General features: G+C 39.7%; 1 protein-coding gene across 14 annotated transcripts in view; it reads right to left on the reverse strand.

Moving 5' to 3' along the window:
- The window catches only part of MAGI2 (membrane associated guanylate kinase, WW and PDZ domain containing 2), a 770,074-nt gene that overhangs the window by 26,393 nt on the left and 719,570 nt on the right, over window positions 1-24,111 (reverse strand). For all 14 annotated transcript variants that reach the window (XM_052789023.1, XM_052789022.1, XM_052789031.1 and 11 more), the window contains 3 exons: window positions 22,773-22,947; window positions 19,664-19,904; window positions 17,805-17,948 (listed from right to left, as the gene is read on the reverse strand). In XM_052789023.1, coding sequence (XP_052644983.1) covers window positions 17,805-17,948; window positions 19,664-19,904; window positions 22,773-22,947 — 560 coding nt within the window. The remainder of the gene's footprint in view (window positions 1-17,804; window positions 17,949-19,663; window positions 19,905-22,772; window positions 22,948-24,111) is intronic.

Raw genomic sequence — 24,111 nt, forward strand, 5'->3', positions numbered from 1 at the left:
CTCTAGAGCAGAAAGACAGAAAGAGACTTTAATACAGTTTAATATGTAAAAAGGTTAAGTTAATGTCACATTTTTCCCTTGCTGTTTGCCTTTCTTCTGTTCTCATTGGTCAATATGCAGAAACTATCTTGTATTAATGTAACATTTTCTGTATTTCAGTGGATTAAAAATTTTTTTTTCTGTAGGCAGCATGTAGCTGATCTGATAGTTCCTTTTATTATAAAATCTTATGTGCAAATAACCTGGGAAACTTAAAAAGGCCAGCATCTTGGTTATGTGACTGAAGGAGGAAAGAAAAACAAGTTTGCAAAAATTAGGTGCTCTGAAATTTACATCAGAAAGCATGAGACCAAAGGTAAAATGAATAGTTGCAGGAGCAGCAGGTTAATTGTGTTCCATGCATTTGTGTCTTGTGGCTGACTGATGTATAACTGAGTTATACTGCCTTTGCAGCACAAGCCCAGCTCTGATTAGATAAGAAAAACAAGAAAAAGAAATGTTGCCAACACTCTTACCCTGAGAAAAGCTTCAATTAGACTTTACACTCATATCTGGGGAATTCATACAAAAGAGAAAACTTTGACTGAGGAGTGGTTCCCCATGTGTCTAATAAGGTAAAAATTCCTATTCTTACTTTTTCTGCAGTTAAACATTTATAACCTCCCCTTCCTTCCCCTCGCCAATGTAGATTCTCTTATGTCTGATATGGGAGGAAACCATGCTGTATGCTCGCTCTCTGTCCAGGCATTCAAATGTGTTTGCTCTATCATCTTTTCTGTTGTGGAATAGATTTTTAGATATTGTGGGGCTATTTCTGTCTTTTTTAAATGCAGAAGCTTTAAGAAGAGCTTAGATATACCCACATATTGAAGATGCACCAAGGTGAGGCCAGAGGTAATGGTAAGCATAGAAACAGGTCCAAAAAGAACCCAGTGCCTGTTATATGGGATCCTCATTACTCTCTTTTCAGGATCAAAAGTTGATTCCTGCAGTTTTATACCACACATGACATTTCTCTATACTTCTCTTCTGGATCCTTCCGAGTCTGTCCACGGTCTCCAAAGTGAAGATATTACTAAGGTGGGGGGTATATAATGTTCCCAGAATGAGACCTTTGTCTTTTTGTAACATAGCAGATTTGTGACTCACAGTTAGCTTGGATTCTGAGATTATCCCCAGTAGTATTGTCTAGACAGTTATCACCCATTTTACATTGTGAATCTGATTTCCCTGCCCTAAACTAAGCACAGTGCACCTCAGTGAATTTTATCAGATCGACTGCTTTACTATGAAATTTTCATTTTGAAATCCAAGTCAGTTCCTCAAAGTCCTTTTAAACCCTCTATGAATAGTGACATCTTGGCATCAGCAAATTTTATTTTATTATTCACCAATAGGTCTCCAATTACTAATGAAATTACTGAGTCGAGCTGGTTTACTCCTAGAACCCTCAGAACCACACTTGTAATTTCACACATGTAATTAATATTCAGGTGCAAACCATTCACAGCAGCCTTTGAGAGGGATTATTTCCAGTAACCACATTACAGTGATTCCACCTAGAGTCTATTTCCCCATCCCTTTTCTGTGAATTTCATACAAGGTGGTGTTGAAAGGTGAAAAGAAGATGCCTCGTACATTGTCCTTCCCCTTTTTCCACAAAGAAATAAAAATGAAAATCAGAAATAAGAAATGAAAATTAGACTGGTGTGACAAGATTTGCTTTCCACAATTTACATGTTGGTGGACTTTTTGATAACTTGTTACAGATTATTTCTGAGAATGAAAGTTAAAGGAATTTTTCTCTATTATTTAACTTTAAAAATAGGAAACACATTTTCCTTTCTCTAGTCTGCTACTAACTTTCTTGTCCTCCATGAATTCTTGGACATAATTACTAATAGTCTAGAAATTACTTTCTCTTAGTCATTGAGCATATACAAACATCAGCATGTTCAGCTGACTTGAATCTAAGTATGCTTTAAGCAGTTTTCTCTTTATTCTGATTTACGGTTTGTTTTGAAAGCACTCACATGGCAAGTCCAGGATAAGAGGGGGATCAGGCCCAGTCAGCATGGGTTTACGAAAGGCAGGTCCTGCTTGACCAACCTGATCTCCTTCTATGACCAGGTGACCCGCCTAGTGGATGAGGGAAAGGCTGTAGATGTTATTTTCCTAGACTTCAGCAAGGCCTTTGACACTGTCTCTCATGGCATGCTCCTTGAGAAACTGGCGTCTCGTGGCCTGGATAAGTGTACTCTTCACTGGGTGAAAAACTGGCTGGCTGGCCGAGCCCAGAGGGTTGTGGTGAATGGGGTGAAATCCAGTTGGCGGCAGGTCACGAGTGGTGTTCTCCAGGGCTCGGTGTTGGGCCCTGTTCTGTTTAATATCTTTATCGATGATTTGGATGAGGGGATTGAGTGCACCCTCAGCAAGTTTGCAGACGACACCAAGTTGGGAGGCAGGGTCGATCTGCTTGAGGGTAGGGAGGCTCTACAGAGAGATCTGGACAGGCTGGATCGATGGGCTGAGGCCACTTGTATGAGGTTCAACAAGGCCAAGTGCCGGGTCCTGCACTTCGGTCACGGCAACCCCATGCAACGCTACAGGCTTGGGGAAGAGTGGCTGGAAAGCTGCCCAGCAGAGAAAGACCTGGGCGTGCTGGTTGACAGCCGGCTGAATGTGAGCCAGCAGTGTGCCCAGGTGGCCAAGAAGGCCAACCACATCCTGGCCTGTATCAGGAACAGTGTGGCCAGCAGGAGCAGGGAGGTGGTTGTTCCCCTGTACTTGGCACTGGTGAGGCCGCACCTCGAGTACTGTGTTCAGTTTTGGGCCCCTCACTACAGGAAAGACCTTGAGGTGCTGGAGCGTGTCCAGAGAAGGGCAACCAAGTTGGTGAGGGGCCTTGAGCACAAGTCTTATGAGGAGCAGCTGAGGGAGCTGGGGCTGTTTAGTCTGGAGAAGAGGAGGCTGAGGGGAAACCTTATCGCTCTCTACAACTACCTGAAAGGGGGTTGTAGTGAGGTGGGTGTTGGTCTCTTCTGTCAGGTGTCTGGAGATAGGACAAGAGGAAATGGCCTCAAGTTGAGGCAAGGGAGATTTAGGTTAGATATTAGGAAAAATTTTTTTACTGAGAGGGTTGTCAAACATTGGAATGGGCTGCCCAGGGAAGTGGTTGATTCACCATCCCTGGAGGTATTCAAAAAGCGAGTGGACAGGGTACTCCAGGGCATGGTTTAGGGGGCATGGTTAATGGTTGGACTCGATGATCTTGAAGGTCTTTTCCAACCGAAATGATTCTATGATTCTATGATTCTATACTCATTTCTCTTTGTTGATGTAAGTTTATGGTCCTTCTGAACATCTCAATGAAGACTGATACAAAGAAAAAACTGAATATTTCAGCCTTCTCCACATTCTCAGAAAGCAATGGACCTCTTTTTTCCTGTTCTGCATATTTCTGTTAATATATTTCTCTTTCTTACCTTTTCTACCTTCCTTGCAGACTGCTTGGATATCATTCTGACACATGTAATCTTCCCTCTGCATCTAGTGGGACACCAGCCACCTAACAGGTGTTGCAGCATCAAGGTTTGAGTGTCTAAATCTTTTATTGGGTGTGACCCTGTGGCATTAGCTCCTTTCATGGAAAGTGGCACATTTGAATATCAGACCATTATTTTTAAGAGGCATTTCAGCAAGCTGCCTTCTGTGGAGATATAAAGCTTTTCAGATGAAACACCAGAATATTTTAAAAGATAAACTTCAATGTAGCAACATTATCATTTTGCATGGCATTTAGGTCCTCTGTCATTTTACACTTTATGGATTTAATTTTTGTCAAGAAATTAACAGAAAAAACGATTCCCCAAATCTGGAGAGTTAGCCATCCCTAAAATAATACCTTCAGCTCCCATGCCATTCAGGTACAGTTTTTGCTTGACAGCCTGAGAGGACGCATGCATCCTAATCACCAATTTTTAAATGCACAAATAGCAGAGAAAATGTTTGAGAGCACAGCCCTTGAAATCCAATATTTTAATCTCACAAAGCCACAGGCTGCCTTCGGCTCTTTGGAATAAACTTTAATTTGAAGGTGTTGTTACAGGGGATGTGTGCGCGGAGCTGCAATGAATGCAAGGCTGGCAGCTGTTTGGTGGCCAGTCATGCGAAATGAACGGATGGACCCCTTCCCACTCACAACAGGCAGGCCCTGCATTGCGGGACACCCCCAGAACTGGCATCAGCTCTGATTTGTAACCTTCCTGGCAGTCTTCAGCACAGACTACAAAGCCGGAGTGATCAACCTCCGCACCCTCCAGACATTCCCACCAGCTTAAGGTTGAAGTGCGTTGGCAAGCCAGCCTGGGAAGCTTGCATGGCTGCTGCCTGAGCTGTATTTATTCTGAAGAAACGCGCTCTTTGCAGCTATGAATCTGGCAATTTTACACACATTGATTTTGCATTGTGTTTCCTTCTTCCTACAGAACGTGGCCCTGGCTGAATTTCCATGCTCTTTGGGATAAATGCCTACCCAAACCCACTGGTTCTCCTCCTGACCCAATGGCATTTCATAAAAGAGAATGCTCCTCTATTATATTCTTACAATGTGCAAGCACAAAGTAAACACTGAATGATTCCCCCCCTTAATGTTTTTAAATTTGAATATTAATGATTTAAATGTAATTATGAAAGTAGTTTGTGTGTATGGGAAATGTCTCTTAAAAAATCTGTTTCAGTTCAAGTTAATTCAGACGCTCCATCCATGCGTAAGAACAACTGAGCTATAAAATTGGGCAGCATGTTTTCTGGCAATAATGAGAAGATAATATTCCTAAGGAATGTTTAAGTGACATCACTATTGATAGGTTAATTAGAAAGAAAATTGTAAAGCTTCTCCAAATCATTAGAATAAAGTGCCTCTAGTACTTGTGAGTTTATCCATGGAGTCTTTGTTCTGGCTGTATTTTATAGTAATTATTACCTGTTTTGTTAAAAAAAGCCAACCATACTTACAAACAGAATTTCAGAAGCAGGCTAAATCAGAAGGAAATACATACAGCTTTAATGTAGTAAAAAGGTTTTTCCTTACTCAAATGTACTTTTAAACTACTGATGATAGCCTTGTGCATGTTTGCCTCTGTCAGTGCATAAGGAATGGTCTCTAAGCAGTTGTATAGTTCCCGGTTGCACAAAATGAAATTAATTGTAATGCACATTTTCATTCTATGTCAAATGAGGAAATCTAATGATAAAAGCCGCCTCAAATGATTTGTGCAGAGGGCATCACTATCTGTCATTTTATTAATGCATTTTATAATTAAACCTCAGGAAAGAGACTAATTACACTTAATTCCTTTTATATGGGCATTCTATTTTTATAACTGAAACATTTTTTGCATATTATTTGTTGCTTTTGTTATTGTTAATGAATCCAAGAGGCTGAGAGATTGTACTTGGAGACCAAATAGCAACTCCAGAATATTTATTTTGGTGAATTTCCAAGTACTGTCAAGCCCTAATATCATTGCCTGGCATTAGGCACAGGCTGGTTATCTGCTGTGCAAATTTCCTCACAGCAGAGGATTTTTAATACTGCCTGGAAATCCCAGGTGTAAGGTGTAGCCTGAGCAAAGCTATGGGGTATTTCTAGTCCTGGACTTCCTCCAGTGTGTTTTAGGTATGTGAGCTTGGGTGTCTCAGTAAGAGACATGGCATTTCTCTTTGGAGGAATCACACTAATGTGTCCCACGCCACTTTTGAAGCAACCACCTGTGAAGGTTTAGAGTCACAAGCTCTTTTTTTCTGTAGCCAACCAGCTGTGGCTTCTTACCCCTGGAAATGCCGGGCCCTTTGTCCCCGCAGAAAGCCACTCTTGCCTCCCGCCCAAAGGGCGAGGGCACGCTGTGGGGAAGAGAGGGGCCATGGGACATGGACGGAGCTGATGCAGAGCAAGAAATGGCTTTCACACCACTCCTCAGCAGGTGCTCTAGCTTTTTCTTCTTTTCGCTTTTCACCTTTTCCTGAGAGGGGGAGAAACATTAGAAGTGCTATTACAGAAAGAGAGCTTGGAAAGTGGAAAATGTGCATGACCGAGTGTCTGCGGGAAATGGGGAGTGCAGGAGAGAGAAATGGAGTTTGCAGTGGTGGGTGGCTAACAAGACAGCAAAGTGGACTTCTGGTACTACAGTATACTTCATGCCTTCTGCAGCATTGCTGCAAAATAATCCATGTATATGTGAATTAAATGTGTCAAAGATAAAAGGAAAATTCATTATCCTACTGGAGTTAATTGATATACCATTACTTTTTTTAAAATAGAACTAGGATGACTCAGTGTAGTGTAATGTAATATTAATAGCATGTACTTCCAACACTACAGTCATGGATGGGAACTAGTAGACACTGTTAAAAAGGAAGAAGAAAATTTTCTCATATCTTCTTGATGGTCTCAGGCAGTTCCCAGTAGGCAAAAGCAAAGCAAATTCAAGATTTGGCAAACCGATTTTACAGATCCTACGTAGAAGCCTCGGCATCTAGACTGCTTCATCCAAAGTTGCATCCAAAGAGCAAAACAGAAAAGAACATAAACTCTGACAAGTTAAACATAAAACCACAGTAACATTCTGAGGAGGAAAAATGCTAAAATAGAAGAGCTAAGAATATACTTTCAAACATACCAGAGGTGTGGAACATGTCAGAGAACCAAGATCTCAAAAGGTAGTTTGGGCGCCAGGTAGAAAAGACTGCAGAAAATAGATGAATTCTTTGCATCAACGTTCGCTAAAGAGGAGGGCAGCAAAACTCCTGCAGAGGGGCTGCTCACCATGGTGGTGAGTTTGAGGAACTGACTCCAATGGTAGGGTCAGTGGCAAAGATTTTATAACAAAAACTGATGAAATGGATAGTAAGAAACCACAAGAAGTAAATGGCTTCCATCCTCAACTCTAAAGGAATATGGATATGAAGCTGCTAAACTAGTAGCTCCAGGATGTAATCTACTGCCTAAATCAGTACATTGCTGAGGAGCAGAGGAATGGGAAGTGGCAAGTGTGACACCAGTCTTTAAGAACAGTCCTGGAAAGTAACCAAGCGAGTCTCATGTTCAATTGAGCAGACAGAAGAAAGCAATAAGGATGGTGAGGATTACTTGGCACATGGATAATGATGATATAGTGGGGAAGGGTCAGTGTGGCTATTGTAGAGGGAAGCCATTCCTCACAGATCTATTGCAGGTCACTGGAGCTCTCAATGACTATATAGATAAATGTGATCTGGTTAGTATACTGACATTTTCAGAAAGTTTTTAATAGTAAAGCCTTCAGTAAAGGCTCTGCTGCGGGATGAGAAAGAACAGAGCCTTCTAGGTAAGAGATTAAATTCTAGGAAAAAAATGCCTTAAATAAGTGGTCAATTTTCACAATCAAAAGACCTTACCATAGTGATTATTCTGTTCAGCATATTTGTAAATGACATGGTGAGAAGGTTGAAGATTGGGGTGATAAGATTTGCAGGCAACAGGATACCATGCAGAATGGTCAAATCTAAACTTAAAAGCTGTAAAAAGATAGCACAATACTGTGTGTTAAAGCAGCAGGTGGAACTCAGTGGTGTTAAGTGCTAAGCACTAAGTACAGTACATGTGGAAAATTACATACACAATCACTCTAAATTAACCATTACCCCTGAAGAGACAGATCTCATCGTCCTTGTGGTTAGCTTGCTGAAAATGTCAGCCGAGTCAAAAAAGCAAACAGAATATTAACTGCTAGGGAAAGAATAGAGAATAAAAGAGAAGCCATCATTATGTCATTTAGGAGTACCAGTATCTTGAAAACTGCAGATTGTCCTGGTGCTTCCACCTCCAGATGAACGTGATAGATTGAGAAATGGTTCAGAGGAGGCTAGTGAGGCTCATCAAGGGTAAAGAACAGCTCCCTGATGAGGCAAGATGAAATAGACTGGTAAGCTTCAGTGGGAAAAAGGTGGATATGATGTAGGCCAACAGAATAAGGAACAATATGGAGAATGAAGAAGCAATCAAAAGTTTATTATATTGTAGCTACAAACAAAATAAAGGAGCTTTTTTCAAACAATGCAAGCATTTAGCTTTGGAATCCATTGTCATAGTATATCAGGAAATGTCAAAAGCATGAGCAAATTCAATTAAATGGTTAAAAAATAGTCCTAGATACTAAATATGAAAATTCTAGCATAAAAAAAAAAATCTGTAAACTGCTGATTGCCAGGGGCTTGGATGTTGTTATACCCAGTGAAGAATCATTTTGTACTTGTCCTATATTCCTTTCCTAAGCATCCTCTATTTGTCCTTGTTGGATTGAGAATACTGGGCTGGTTGGGCCATAGGAATGGGTCTAATATCTGTATCCTTTTACCTTCATAGGTGATCTCTCCCAATTTCTACTTGTTGTGGTTTGGGAAAACAGAAGAGAGGCTACCTGTGTCATTCCAGTTGCTGGACAAAGTGTTTCAATTATCAGAGCAGCATCATTTGGTGTATTAATTTTTTTCTAACACTCTTGATTCTTAATTTTTTAAGTTAGGGCTAATTAATTTTTTAGACCTGAGAATCTTATAAATCCTTCATAAAATACTGATTTAAATATAGTGCCCGCCTGCCAACTAAGTATTTTAGTCTGAAAATTTCATACTGAACCATTTTTAGCAAGATTATTAACTCATTCCTTTTCACAGCTGGCTTGAAGGATTGTGCTATTAGGCATAGAGTTACAAGGATGCTTTGAATGTGTCAATTTGAGTACATTTTTGCAAGAATGATGTTAACTACATGTGTGAGAGAAATATCTTTTCTCCTTACCTTTCTGCAAGCAAATTCTAAAAAAACCACACAGCTTTTTGGAGAAATGCTGAATAATAGTTCACCTACAGTTAATATACTCTTGATTTATTAAGCTTTTATACTGTCAAAATATATTCAGGATCCCTGAGGACCTCAGTTTGCATTTCTTTGTTGTGCAGGCACAAGAATGTTGATCAGCTTTATGTCTGCATGTCAATATAGTCTTCCTTGAATTCTGCCAATTACACTAACCTGGCATTGAGCTCCTCTTGCCACAGGCTGGCATACAGGTCATATGCTCAACTATCCCAGCTGAATTCCCAGAGTTCAGATCAATCAAACCCAGACTCACTACAAGTGAGCTTGGATGGTGATGTATGTAGTAGGGAATTGGCGTGTGAATGAGATTACCCCAAAGGGACACGCAATTCGGTGGGAAAGCATAGCTAACATCTTCCTGTGCTGTTCAGATGGATCACAAATCACAGAATAAATGGATGGGACTAAGAATATCTTTGTCTTTGTCCTCCATTGTAATGACAGTGTTGACATTCACTGAACGCTTACTATGAAGGTAAGATTTATATTACCACAGAAAGTAAGCCAGGTATGCTGCAGGTTTTAAGAGTAAGTGCTACTTATGTAGAAAAGATTGGCCACTTAACTGACATGAATCACTCTGTAGGCATTTGTCTTTCAAATGTGTGCACAAGACCTTAGTCAAACAGAGGCTGGTGGAACACTGTATGTTCCTGGAGTACACTTCTGTCTCTTATGTGTGGGCATAATGTCAATATTTTATATCTAAATATTAGTGACTTTTCAGTGGGGTTTCTGACAGCCTTCTCAAGCCCTCACTCATGTCAAGTGCTCAGCAGCTGACTCCCTACTGCTCCCAGCACACCACCTGGAGAAGACCTTTTTGGCTTTTAGGACCTACCACTGCTCCTTCCACCTTTATGTTTGCAGTGACTAGAGTAAACTTGCAAGAGGCTTTCTGACAGCAATATCCACTTTTCTCCGACATTCTGAACATAGGACTTCACTGCCTTTTAAGACCTGGAGATTCGCATGAGTCAGTCAGTAGTATATGTCAAAGTCTTCAGCTTTCTTTTTGATCCAAAACAGGAGTCCAAAGTTTGCTATGGCAAAAATTAAGGATTACACTGGTCAATCCTTAGTTTATTTTTGGATACAGCGATTGCCCTCAATGTTTGTACAAAGGTCATGACCGATCAAGCCATTCTTGCCTTCTTCCCATTTCCTTGCTGCAGCTTTCTTGATTGGATAAAGAAATGTCAGTATCTGTCATCTACTGTCTCTACTGTGTGACAACTGCTTGCCTGCTATTTTTAATACTTTTTGCTTTAACTACTGTCAAGCTCAGCTGAGCTTCTTCTTGCTTACTGTGCTTACTGTACTTACTGACTGCAACCTCAGGTGTATTCCGCTGCAGACTGTAGGAAATAACCCTTTAATGTGGGGCTAATCAATGATGGAGCATCCCAGACAGACGCTCCATTCTGCATTAACAAGAAATCTAGCAGAGGCTCTATACCAGTGAGGAGCCAGTGCAAACTGTGGGTTCTGCATGGCAACATGCTCTTAAATATTTCCATTTACTGTAGAGTAAGAAATTGTTCATTCTTCCTTTTGAGCTTTTATTGGATGGTCTCTGACAGGAAACAATCAGTCCTGTTGACGATCAGTGTTTTTTCATATTTACCCCTTTCCTTTGGCAATAGGACTACAAAAAACTGAGATAACCCTGCAAAGAGTCTGTTCTGGAGGGACTGAAGAAGTATAGCAGTAACACATGGAGAGCAGAATCACAAAGATTTGGAGAAGGTGCCTGTGTGTGAAGTTAGAGGAACTGCATGTGATTTCTGGTACAAAATTTGGCCGTGGAATGGGAATCTCACAAAACAGCATATGTGGCAGGCCAGCCATTTCTGCTTGCATTTTGTCTTTGAGATACAAGACAACAGCTACTAAAAATACATTTTAAAAAGAATGATGATACTTTATACATGATGATATGGACTTAAAAGAAGTGTCTGTAGAAGCCATATTATATTTAAGCCTCAGACAGGGAATGACTCCTTAATTGGTGGAAACAGATAACTTTGATCTTTTAAAAACCTAGAAATCAAGGTCTGCTAAAAACAGATACAGTGATAAAGTGACTAGATGAACACCAAGCTAAATGTGTGCAACAACAAGCAATCAAGAAAGCTGAAAAGAAAAAAAACCATGATGAAAACAAAAGAGAAAGACTTCTGCTTTGTGTGGTATAAAAGTCTTTCCAACCACTGTAGGCACATAATTAACTACAGCTGCTCAAAACTTTGCTCTACCTATCTATCCACTGAACCCAGAATAGCTCAAGTGATTTCTGGGTGCCTGACTTGACACGTTCGGGAGTGTCCTTCTCTGGGACATAGGTTTATATTCCCTTGTTAAACTCCACTGTTATACAGCGATTAGAGAGCTCAGATAGATAGCTGCCTACCTACTGTCTAGTCCTCTGAGAAGCCTGAACAGTTAGTCTTGAACCTAATTAATTTCTTCTGGGAGACATAGTTAGCAATAGCCAACTATTACATGACATTCTACTGTTTAGAAGCCTGGCCTCTAGGCTTTTCAAAGGGGACTTAAAATTATGTCTCCTATAGCTCAAGAGAGGGCTTTAATATCAGGTTATGAGTTTCATAGGCATTCTGTCCCTCTTATTGCAAACAGGAATGCACAAGTCATGTTGTCAGAAGGTAAAAACCAGAAGAAGTTGCCTGACCTTGTATTTAGGACACTTACAAAGAAGGAAATGTCAGTTTTGAATGCTGTTGAATGCTCATACATGGGTTTTGACAGCAGTTTCAAATGTAATGCTTATGCCTTCCATGATTTGAAACTTCAGTTCTGTTTCCTTCCAAATACGAGACAGACTCCCTCTTGTCTGCCTGCCTTTTTTGACCCTTGGCTCTTGAATACTGAGTTCTCCCTTTTTGCTGGGAATAATTGCTGGTGTAGGTGGATGAAGTTTCCTGAATAACCACAAATAAGGTTGGAGTGAACTCTGTTATCACAGGAAAGGACAAAATACACAAATTCTGCTAGCCTGCAGGATGCTGTGAACCTGTCCACAGCATAGGTTGGTTACTGTTGTGAGTCTCACTGTGCTGCTCACTCAGCAAGGTAGAACAGACCAAGCAAGGCCACACAGGTTCCTATGCAACAACAACATAGAAGCTCATAACTGACACTGTAGGAGCTTCCTGTCCCTTGTGCCTATTTTATCTCCAACTGTGTACAACTGAAACAAAGAGAGGGGCACAGACTGCAGGAAAAGCAACAAACAGGAAAAAGGATTGAAGAGTCAAAGGAGGACTGCAAAGCATGAAAGATATAAAATTCTGCAGTGCCTGTATTTCAGATGTCTGTTCTGCAAATATATAAGAAAAATCTACAAAAGAATGAGAAAAATAATGTAGCATTAGGAGATATGAGGAAGCTAGATGTAGGGCTAACTGGGTATGTGGACTGAGAAAAATGAGTTGACAAGACAATGAAACTAGAAATGTCGGAGATGAGAAGTATGACTTTCGTGGAAGATGTGAAAAAAAGGGTGTAACTCACAAAGAGACAAAATGACACAGACGCACATTGTGTATAAAAAAGCACATTTCGCCCTCATTCTTCATGAATTTCGCATTCACTAAACCCATTTGTGCAAGACACTCTGTACCTTTGCAGCTCTTAGCCACAGGCTCTTTGTTTGACGCTGGTTTCAGTAAACATGCTGGCTGGAGGAGATGATAGATAAAATTCAAGGCAATAAGAGATCTGTTGATCATATCTCACACGTCCAGCAAACACTACGACCATCCTTAACAACTCCCATGAGAGCAGTCAGCAGTTCCCTATCTCTAAGACAGGAAGTGACAGAGATCTGCAGGCAGAGCTCTGCTGATCATTGTCCTCAATGTGAGACAAGAATAAAATATGAGTTATCATGAGCCTTATCTAAATAGACGTGTAAAATTGTTGCCAGTAGTGTTTGAATCTTCAAAAGCTGTGGGGACTGTGCTTCACATTGGCTGTGTTACGTCCCTCATCTCTGGTGACTGATTCAACTCAATACTACTGTCTCTGATGATAGTGTGTGCACCATATTCTTGCCCTAGTCTGAGACTAGGCCTTGCAGCTTTATTCTTCAATATTGCCACCAGGAACCAGTTTCAAATTTTTTTCCCTGATGTTAGGATTGCTTGAGAAATGGAGTCTTGATGTGCTCAGACCTCTGCCAGTTCAGGATAAGATATCAAAGGCACTAATAATTCTCCAAACTTTTCTCATGGTTCTTTTAATACATCCTTGTCTTACGGAGCACAGACATGGTCCTATTCAGTCCTTTTTTGCCAGGGTGTGGACAGAGTCTTATATTTCTGGTACTCCCTCATCCTGAAGAAGGAGGATGGAGATAAATTTTTAGAACTCGGAGCTCTCAGTGAGTCTATCTACCATTTAAATTTTTGGACAGTCATGTTTTCTTTTGTAATCTTCTCCTTAGATCCAATGAAACTTTTCTTCATTACTCCTAATTTGTAAGATATCTTGCTCTTTGTGAAAATTCACTTAGTTTATTGGAAGTATTTTGAGTCACATGTTTCAAGTTCTGTAAACCTTTGTTGTGGTAGGCTTTTCAGAATTCACCATTGTAGCTTGCTCTCTGCTCAGCTGTCAGAATTAAGAGGGATCTGTATTTACCTCCAGTGTAGTGATGAGGTTCCTCTCTACAGAGGTCTTCTGCAAGGAATCTCCGTATATCTTATCTATGAATTGCAGTAAAATCCTGCCAAAGTTAATTGTGGTATATTACCTGACATACGGTTTTATATGAAGTTACACAGTTATGGCTGTGGGTCTCCAACACTGGCTGAGAATAGTTTACCAACCATGCAGGCAGAGGACGCATATGAAGAAACACTTCTTCCTGCAGACTTCTGGGTCCTTTGATGGACATTTCCTTCCCATGTCTAGTGACAGATAAATCCAAGTTAAACTAAGACGCATGCTTGGGCTTTCTGCAGAAGCAAAGTCTATGAGCCCAAATAAAAGTCTCAGTGCATGTAAAAGTGCCACAACTAAGAACAGTGTAATAAGCCTGTGAAAGTTTTAAAACTGTTTTTAAGGGAATAATTTGTCAAACCTTAAGACATGACACAGTGTGTATATAGGCTGGCAGAAAGGGATCCTTGAGGAGAAGAGCAGTATGCTGGTGGGACTGATGAACTCTGTACATCAATTCAATAGTCTTCAACCTTTCTGGTTCCCAGAACAATTCCGCAGAAAATCAAAGCAGAACGTTCCATCAGTCATGAAGGGCAATTAAAGACTATTTTAGATCTCTTAATCCTAAAATGGAGTGTTCCTCAGTGGATTTGTTTTGAATAAAAACACAAAGTAAGTGCCTAGTATGCCATTCCCAGTGGGAAGGAAGACCAGGATTTCTGATTGGAAATGGTGATGTGATAACAAATGTCATCAAACCTTTTTCCTCTTTCCATCAGTCTTTTCATATCCAGACAGTTCTGGCAGGGCCAGTGGGAGACCATCATTTCTAGTGCTTACTCTATGAGTCTGTTCTCTCATCTGCTCCCAAGCTTCACTGGAGTTCATAAAAGCCTGAAGATCAAACTGAAAGTGTCATAAGGATGACCCAATCTTGGTGTCACTTTCTTCATGTTGTTTCATCATTGCCTTTTTGTTCAATTTCTCTTTGCTCCTATTATTGGTATATTTTATTCCTTTCACACTTACCTTCCTCAGTAATGGGTCTACTCTATTTTCTTTTAGAAGCGACAGTTCCATACAATTCCTTTATTTACATATAATTTCCTGTAATCTTAGCTTTTCTTCTTTAAATTTATACTCTGCATCTGTAATGCACAACACTTTTACATGTATTTAGACCTCAGAATCTTTTGAATGTGTGCTGATAGTCTTTCAGATTTTTTAACACGTGTCCAAGTGGAATATAGCTGTTGGGCTCATCCCATCACTATGGTTTTGCAGTGCCCACTAAGAGAGTACAACATGCAGACTTTGACTTGCCTATCTGGAGCTGTCTTCAGTTAGAGATTGCATTACTTCAATTATACAAATTTATAAACCCATTAGTATAGATGTAGCTCTATTCCTTTAAAGTACTTCGTATTCTTTTATTTATTTCTGTAAAGTAGGGAGATTTGTATCAATATGAATGTGCCTTTATCGGGGCTTTTGCTGGCTATAACCAAACTGACAACAAAATATTATTTGTGGAATACATTTACTTATTATATCTAAATGCTTTACAGGTAATGTTTCATTATATGATCTACTTTTTTCAACGGCTTAGCTGGTTTAATTTTTCTTTTCTTGGCTTGCTGAGTGGGAATAATGGTGGAGTTATATGCTTTATTTCTTTCTATAAGCATGACCTGCACCTTGTGTTATCTACTTCATGTTTTTCTGTAAGGCTTCAGTTAAATCAAAGAAGGCTGTTCAAAAGGAGGAGGAAACAGGAAGCAAAACAATAATGGAGATAAGTAGATCATGAGAAGAACTATTAGCTGGAAAATGCTCCTGATAAGATCCTACCACATAAGCATGGTTTACTACCCCCAGTGCTGAAAGCCTAGGATCAGAGAATCTGATCTTTAAAGATGATGGTATGTGAAGCAAGAAGCACTGAACAGATTTTTGCATATTTTGCTATAGAGATGCATCTGTGGAACAGAGAGATACAGAACTGCAGCAAGCAGGCTGGTGGTCCCAGCCAAGAAATGGGAATGAACCTGCAATATTAACAGCAGATCTAAACTTAGGAAAGGAGATATGGGCAAAGAACTCTGCTTCCTTTGCTCATCTTCCTATATACTCTATTCCTTTCAGCAATTATTATTTTTTGGTTTGTTTTTCTATTTTTGTTTTGAAGAAGCTGTTTCTTGAGCTTCTGCTGTCCATCAGTTACAGGTCACTGGAGATAAAAGTCTTGCAAGTTCCTAACCCATTTGTGATTGTCAGGTTAAAATGGCTGTTAAACAGGAGAACACAACACAAGACTCGGTGACAAGGCTGGAGTGTAATACTGATTCTAAAGAATGACACCTTTAAAGGGGAGAAAAAAACCCAGTTACAACTATCTGGCCAGAATAACACTTGGCTGTGTGTTGTGGCCACATAAACAAAAAAGCTCTAAAATAAGTTATTTTAGAAAATATATTAACATTTTTCATTATAAGAAACAGGACTTTTCCTAATGAAACTGAAAAAAAGCTGTGTATTTGTGTTACACGCTTTTTATATTTACGCTATTCAGAGAGTGGTTAGTCTAACTTTATTCCATGGTACTAGTTTGTTCAAATGATGCACAGAATTTAATAGGTTAGTTTTCTGCCTAATACAGGTTATTATTTGAAATGAACCCTCTCCAAAGGCATTGTTCTTCTGTTGTTCTGTAGTCTTAGTCATATGTTTCCAAATATGTGATTCCAGAGCTTATAAAAAGCACAGTTTTTCCCCCATCTTTAATCACATGGCTGCTAATGTACATCTTCCTTACGATTTTTCATTAAAGGCAACTGACTATGATAGTGCTACAGTAAAGGAAAGAATGAAAACACTCACCAGAGAAGATATTCTTAGGTTAAAGTTCTAGCTGCAGCATGAATTCACCCTTATTTCACACAAAAAATATTGTGGCAGTATTTCTCAGTCACCAGTTGCCTGCCTGCTTGCTCCCAAGCTTCCTCGTCACAGGGATTGCTTATGCCATTGCTCCCTTATGCAAGCTCCCAGTGCCAGGGTTTTGCACTCCATGGTATGGCTGGTGTCTAACTGAATTCTATAATTCTACAAAATGGGCAAGTTAAGAGTGATTTGAAGCATACTAAAACTCCTGAGTTATATACTGAAAGTCTCTGATTGTATATTTAGACCAACGACAATGCTCTTTCAGTATGAAGTCAAACTTGATGAGATTGTTAGGGTCGTGAAATAGAATCTGTGTAACAGCCATGACATTTGAAAAATCTGCTATTACTACTGTACAGAACACAATTTCCATTGCCCATCTTTGTAGTTAAATATTGGCTCAACAAGGCTGCACTAATTAGATACATAAACAATTTTTTAAATTTTGAATCTTGGTAGTCTCTTTCATCTATGTTTTCTCCTTCTCCTTTTTGTGTACTCACTATTCTGCAAGGTATCAGCAACCTTTGATGAGTTTATACCTCCTCTGTAGCACAAGTGGACAGATTAAAACCATCTCTTTTTGGGTTATTTTTCCTACACAGAACATGTTTTTTTTTATCATGGAATTTCTTAAGTGAATGTTTTTAGATTTAGTATCTGGATGCAGTGTTATTATGATTTCTACTAGTACAGGACTCAAATGCACTAAGACCTATGCAGACAAACAGTGAAAACTGATCCCTGTGAACAAGATTGAATAATATCAATAAACAAACTTAACAAACGCTATGAAGGCAACTTATTAAATTAGTAAAATAACACAGACCAGGTCTTAGGTTTCATAGTTATCCAATAAGTGTCACATAGCTATCACTTTGCTCTTATGATTAGAGACATAACTGTTAATTATGCTGATATTATTATCAAAGAAACATGAAACTTTTTGTCAGAGATTTTTAAGTTGCTTAGACATGAGTGAAAGCATAAGGAGAAAAATGTACAACACAGTAAAAGCTATTATCAACAAGAAGTAATACATTTATTCTGCAAAGAAACTACACAGACTTACTATATGTTTCAACTAATTTCTTGAACTCCTACAGAACGAGTTTGTATTATTAGAGGTATATGGCATTGGTTCTTCAAAACCTGATCAGAGATGAAAGAAATGCTTTCTCTTTGACCCCATCAGCAAAAATATCTGTAAATGTTGAAAAAAATTGTTACAATGCATTTTACTTACCCTCATCCTTCCATTTCTTATTGCTGGTCCATCTTCTGCTAACCTCAACACATACAAATCCATTTTGTACTCCCTTCCTCCTCGAATACTAAACCCAAAACCTTTGGCTCCTTTCTCCAAATCAACAGTGAAATAATCAAAGTCCTGTATAGACAAATACAAAATGAAAGACAATTAACCATATGAATGTCATGGTATACATTCAAGAAAACTTTAAAATACATCTCTTCAAGAAAAGTGCATCTATGCAATTGATATGAGCAAAGGGACCTTCAAAGTATACTTCCGCACTGACAGACTTAGGCCATTTCTGAGAAGAGACTTTAGCAAAATGTAAATGCCTCAGTTTAAACCCCCCTGAAAGGGTATCTTCCAGCAGTTGCCTGGTGCCAAAAGCTCTCTAGATGGTTTCCATGTTGTCCCTCAATACTTTCACGGCACCTGAGTGTAAGTGTTTATGTCTCTGCAGAAGTGCTGATTTGGCAAGTGAGGTAGCAGGCAGTTCCTGTATAAGCATCATCACAACTAAAAATTAGTAGAAGAGACACCTCCTAAATTCCCATCAGAACTTAACATGATCAGCAGGCTGGACTGCATGGAGTCACAAAGTACAGCAACTCTCATCTCTTCTGTTAAAACATGTGCCTTGAGGAGGAGGTGCAAAGTAGATTTGAGTTTCACCCTTTCTGTGTCCTGCAGAGACTGAGATTCATCTTTCCAGTTTTTCCTTGGTGGACCCTAACTACCAGCCCCATAGAGGGGTCTGGGTGAGAACTTGCTCTGTTGCTTCTGATCCATTGACAGCCAAGAGTGCAAGCACCATGGGAGCAGGAGAAAAACAAGAGCAAGTCTGCATTGTGTAGACCAGTGGTTAAGAGAATTAAACAGGAGATGGTGAGAAACAGGCAGTCTAAGCATCTCTCCAGAGGCTAAGAAGCATCTTATAGGGTATGCGCATGAGGATAGGGATTCAGAATTTAGATACTGAAATGTGTAAAATTTTCAGAGGGTTCTCTGGATCCCATTTAAGAATTTGGATATTTTCATTGATATTATGTGTCTGGTTTTGAAAATACGGACATAGAAACCATCTATATATGGTTCCAGCATACAGTGTTCAGAAGTTTACATTCTCTTATTAAATATTTTTCAGACCTCTGGTTTTTTCTGCCTTTATGTAAGGAGAATGGAGGATTTTTTTTCAAGTCTGAACTTTGGGCTAAATTCTCAAACCTTCACAGCTATCGGTAAATATTTGTCATCAGAAGAGTCTTGTCCAAGGTAACATAACTCTTCATCTAAGGTTTATTTCTTTGACTTCGTAAGATCATGCCTGATGTCAAAGAAACTAGTTGCACAAGCTAGTGTCTCCTCATTGAGACTATTACCAACAGAAATGTAATTTTATCAGTCAGGATTCACATTTATTTATGTATTTATTTATTCAGATTAGATAAAATCTTCATTTTCAACAATGCTGTAGAAATGCAGTCTGACCTAAGTACATCCACTGTTCAATGGCTGTATTATGTTCCTAGGAATAAAAAAATTCCTCTGCTGATGCAAAGGCAGCTTATTTTAGAACTTTTTTTTTTAACTCTCCAGTACCTTAAAAATAGCATCTATTTAACATTATAGTCACACAATTATAAATGTAGTGTTATTTGACAGATCACATAGTTCATTAATATTAATGGTCTTGAAGTAATTAGCTCTACAGAGAAATAGTAACTTAGAGTAAAACCAATACAGGTGCCTTTTTCTTCTGTAATGTCATCTTTTTTGCCAATTTACATGGTCTCTCCCTACAGACCCTAACGCTTTCTGGTTAGGAGGGCTCTAAGTATTTCCCTTTGTACCTGGGGCTGCCTGTACTCTGACAGAGGGTACTGCCTGGTGTCAGGTGAATGCTGCCTGTAATCTATCAACGGTGGCTGCCTGTAGTCCAGAGGTGGTGGCTGCTGGTAATCCATCACTGGAGGATGCCTGTAGTCCAGTGGAGGCTGTCGGTAGTCCGTTGAGGACTGCCTGTAGTCTGTAAATGGAGGCTGCCGGATATCAGGTTTCACATCCTGTCTGGCTTTTACTTCTGACCTATAACTGAAAAAGGCAAAATGACTTAGTTTCAGAAAGTGGCAAAACATTAAGAATATGCATTACATGCAACATTGAGGAGTGAAAGCAAACTGCCTGACTGCAAAATCGCATAAAACAAATTTTCACAGAGAAGCAAAACTTTCAAGTGTAAATAGTCGAGGCATTCAAAAACAGTGAGCGCTTTTGAAACATGGACATAAGCAATTTTCCCTCAGGTCATACTGTGCAATTTTCCAGCTTGTATCAGTGAGATCAGGATTAGGCTCAAAGGGACAGGAACAGGAAAAGCATCTCGATTCCCACTTATCTTGCCTACTTGGAAGACGAAACTGCATGTGAAAACACCCACAGTACTCACTACAAAATAATGCAGAAAAGAAGTGCTTTTTTCCAGAATTAAGATTCCAGTCCAGTGCAGACATTTATAACCCCTCTGTTTCATTGACATAAACTATGATTATTGTGAGCTTCTTAAGGTTAAAAAAGGATACTTTCTTTGTATTAGCTGTTATCTTTTTAATGAAAGGTATTCTTTATATAACATCTGTTAATATAGTGTGGTTTTTTATTATTACACACTCCCTATAATACTATCAGGCTACAAGCCCGTCGCAGGTCATATCAGTAGTTATGCACAGAAGTAACACAGGGTGAAAGGAAGACAAATTTGGTTAATGAGGAGGTAATAGTAAGTAAAATATGGCTTTAATTGGTAACTGGTTACAGGAAGATGAGTCCTAACATTTCAAAGAAAATGTGACTTTCTGTAGTACAACAACTAGTTAATTAATTTACTCAAATGGGAAAGAGTGGCTCCCTTACCATGTGGAAATCAGTGCATAATGGCATTTTACACTTTATTTTTTTTCCTATACAGGAAATATACATTTCAAACTCTGCTTTAATAATGGTCTGGAAGTTTTCAGTTGGCCAAGTGGCCATGTATGTACACATGCAGATACATGGACACATATAGACTGTGAAAGGGATTTTGAAATGGACTTACTGATTTAAAAAAATTACATTCTGAAAAAATGAGAGCATTGTTTTTGATCATGTTAATTTATGTATGAAAAGATAATGCAAAAAATCTAAACATTTTAAAATGTTTCAGATATGTTTCAAAACTTCATTACTTTATTAGCACAGCTATAGTATCATTATGGCAAATCTTCCTACACACTAGCTTTAATCAGCTGAATGTCTAGCCAGACATAAAAATATCAGAACTATTTCCCTTTGACTTTTATGGGAAGATGAAAATAGCCTGCTTCCACATGTTCTTTTAAAACCTGTACGTGGCATCTATAGCAAGACCTGCATATATACATGCAATCCTGTTACTTTCTTTACTCACTATCATGATCCTGTAAAAAGAAGACGGAGAACAAACACGCTTACTGTGATACTGAGCCTTATTAATACTGAAAATAAAAATAGTAGTTAGTATTCCTAAGAGTTTTAAATATCTTACAGTATTTTGATTTTGATACAGAAACAATGACCATGGCTATATAAACAAGCTGCAATCTGACTTATAAAATCTAGTGAAAAATGATACTGTATGAACTAGAAATAATGGACCTTTTTCTGGAATAAGAATCCTTAGGCAGGTTCCCAACATATGACCACAGTTGTATCCCAGAAGGTGATGCTTTTATTTACAGCTGGAGGCACTGTAATTTTTGCTAAATATGTAAATGGTGACATGACCAATTATAGCTTACGCTTTTCAGTAAAACTATTACAGAATTTCTTTTTGGAACTTTAATTAATATAGTTTAGTGATCCCCTTTGAAAATTCCCAATTCAGCAGACATTTAATACCGACTTATAACTGCACAGAGAGAATTTTGAGAAAACTTTACATTGGATTTTGTCAGAAACATATGTCTTCTAGGAGGTGATTACTTTTGGAAAAAGTATGGAATGAAATATAAGACAAAGAAATTTGCCAAGTGTGGCTAATTGAGAGAAAATCATTTTGGGCAAATGAAAGTGCTACATCTGTTAAGCAAGGAGATTTAGAGGGCATAGTGTCTAAATCACAACTGAACTCAAGTATCTCCAGAAGCAAGAAGTTACAATCCTGTAACCAGCATCTACTGTTTGGGGAAGAGGGTCTTGATGAGGTATGTTGGTTACTGAAGATTAGCATAAAGACAGTCAGTGTAATCAGCCTCATTTAACATGCCAAAAATTAATCCAAAGACTAAATAGTGTTGATTGGAGATCACAGAAAGTTGTATCATCCCATAGCCTGAGTGTGCTTTTTTTATATACAGCTTTTAATACAGCTGGTCACAAAATTTCTATCCCCCTATCATTTAATTTCCATCACAGATAAATTTGTCGATGCATATGCATAAATTACACATGAGAAATTGGCTGGAAAATGGCACACCATAGATAAAACCTGTTATAAAAATATATCCCTGACTGCAGAAGTCTAATGGACAAAACCCCCCCACAAACCACATGTAAGATAATGAAAAAAAAAAGGCCACCTCATGATCAGATACTGACATACCCATATTTTGTAAGTTGTAGTGATATCAGATAGTAAGTTAGCAATGAAATTATTAGCAAGGAATACTGCAGTGTTTAGTTCCTTGGCAAACATATGATCCTGATGGACGTTTGAGGAAGGTTGGCTAGTCCCTTGTTCATAATAACATGTTTCATACCTGAACAAGACTTACAGACCGTTCTGGCATGCACAACTCATGCTCTGCGATGCAGTCACGGGACCGTGGCTTGTCAAAACACCATGAGCGATGGCTCACAGCCACTTAGAAACAGCATGAAGACCCAGCACAAGGGTGTCCTGTGGTCCTCACAGGAGGCAGAGGCTGGAAGAACCACTCTTACCTGTTTTCGTGTCCCTGCAGCTGGAGGGGCTGCGGAGGCGGTGGCTGGGCAACGGGGCTGTGCTGGGCGACGGGGCTCTGCTGCGCCAGGGGACTCTGCTGGGCCATGGGGCTGTGCTGCTGGGCCATGGGGCTCTGCTTCTCCGAGCTGGGGGCCGAGGCTGGGCTGTTCAGCTCTGCGTAATGGGAAGCTGGAGATTAAAGGCCTGTCGCAGCGCGGCATTTAATAAAGGACAAAGGTAGACAATAATAATTTTTGGTCACACACTACCTCTGAAAATTTATGCTTTGTCACTTTTACTCTCTGGGGTTATAATTAGATTTTAAGACATCTGAACCTAATGGTATCCTTTTGATAGTCCGTGGGAATCTGAGATCTTGGTCACTTCTATAACTCCAGTTGACACCTCCATTACTTAAAACCCAACTGAACAAGGCAAATTGTTTCAGTGTTTCATGTTTTCTTTTAAAGCCTAGAAATACTGATCATAGAATCACAGAATCGTAGAATAGTTTGGGTTGGAAAGGACCTTTAAAGGTCATCTAGTCCAACTCCCCTGAAATGAGCATCAGGTTGCTCAAAGCCCTGTCCAGCCAGACTGTGAATGTTTCCAGGGCTGGGGCATCTACCACCTCTCTGGGCAACCTGTTCCAGTGTTTCAGCACCCTCATTGTAAAATATTTCTTCCTTGTATCTAGTCTAAATCTACCCTCTTATATCTAGTCTAAATGTACCCTCTTTCAGTTTAAAACCATTACCCCTTGTCCTGTTGCAATAGGCCCGGCTAAAAGATTTGTCCCCATCTTTCTTCTAAGCCCCCTTTAAGTACTGCAAGGCCTCAACAAGGTGTCCCCAGAGCCTTCTCTTCTCCAGGCTGAACAACCCCAACTCTCTCAGCCTGTCTTCACAGGAGAGGTGCTCTGGCACCCTGATAATTTTGTGGCCCTCCTCTGGACCCGCTCCAACAGGTCCATGTCCTTCTTGTGTTGGGGGCCACAGAGCTGGATGCAGTACCCCAAGTGGGGTCTCACCGGAGCGGAGTAGAGGGGGAGAATCACCTCCCTCGACCTGCTGGCCATGCTTCTTCTAATGCAGCCCAGGATATAGCTGGTCTTCTGGGCTGCGAGTACGCATTGCTTTTCATCCACCAGTACCCCCAAGTCCTTCTTGGCAGGGTTACTCTCAATCTCTTCATCCCCCAGCCTGTATTGATACTGGGGGTTGCCCTGACCCAGGTGCAGGACCTTGCACTTGGCCTTGTCAAACCTCATGAGCTTCACATGGGCCCACTTCTTGACCTCATCCAAGTCCCTCTGGATGGCATCCTGTCCCTCAGGTG

Source organism: Harpia harpyja, chromosome 6 (assembly GCF_026419915.1).
Source record: "Harpia harpyja isolate bHarHar1 chromosome 6, bHarHar1 primary haplotype, whole genome shotgun sequence".
Classification (NCBI taxonomy): Eukaryota; Metazoa; Chordata; class Aves; order Accipitriformes; family Accipitridae; genus Harpia; species Harpia harpyja.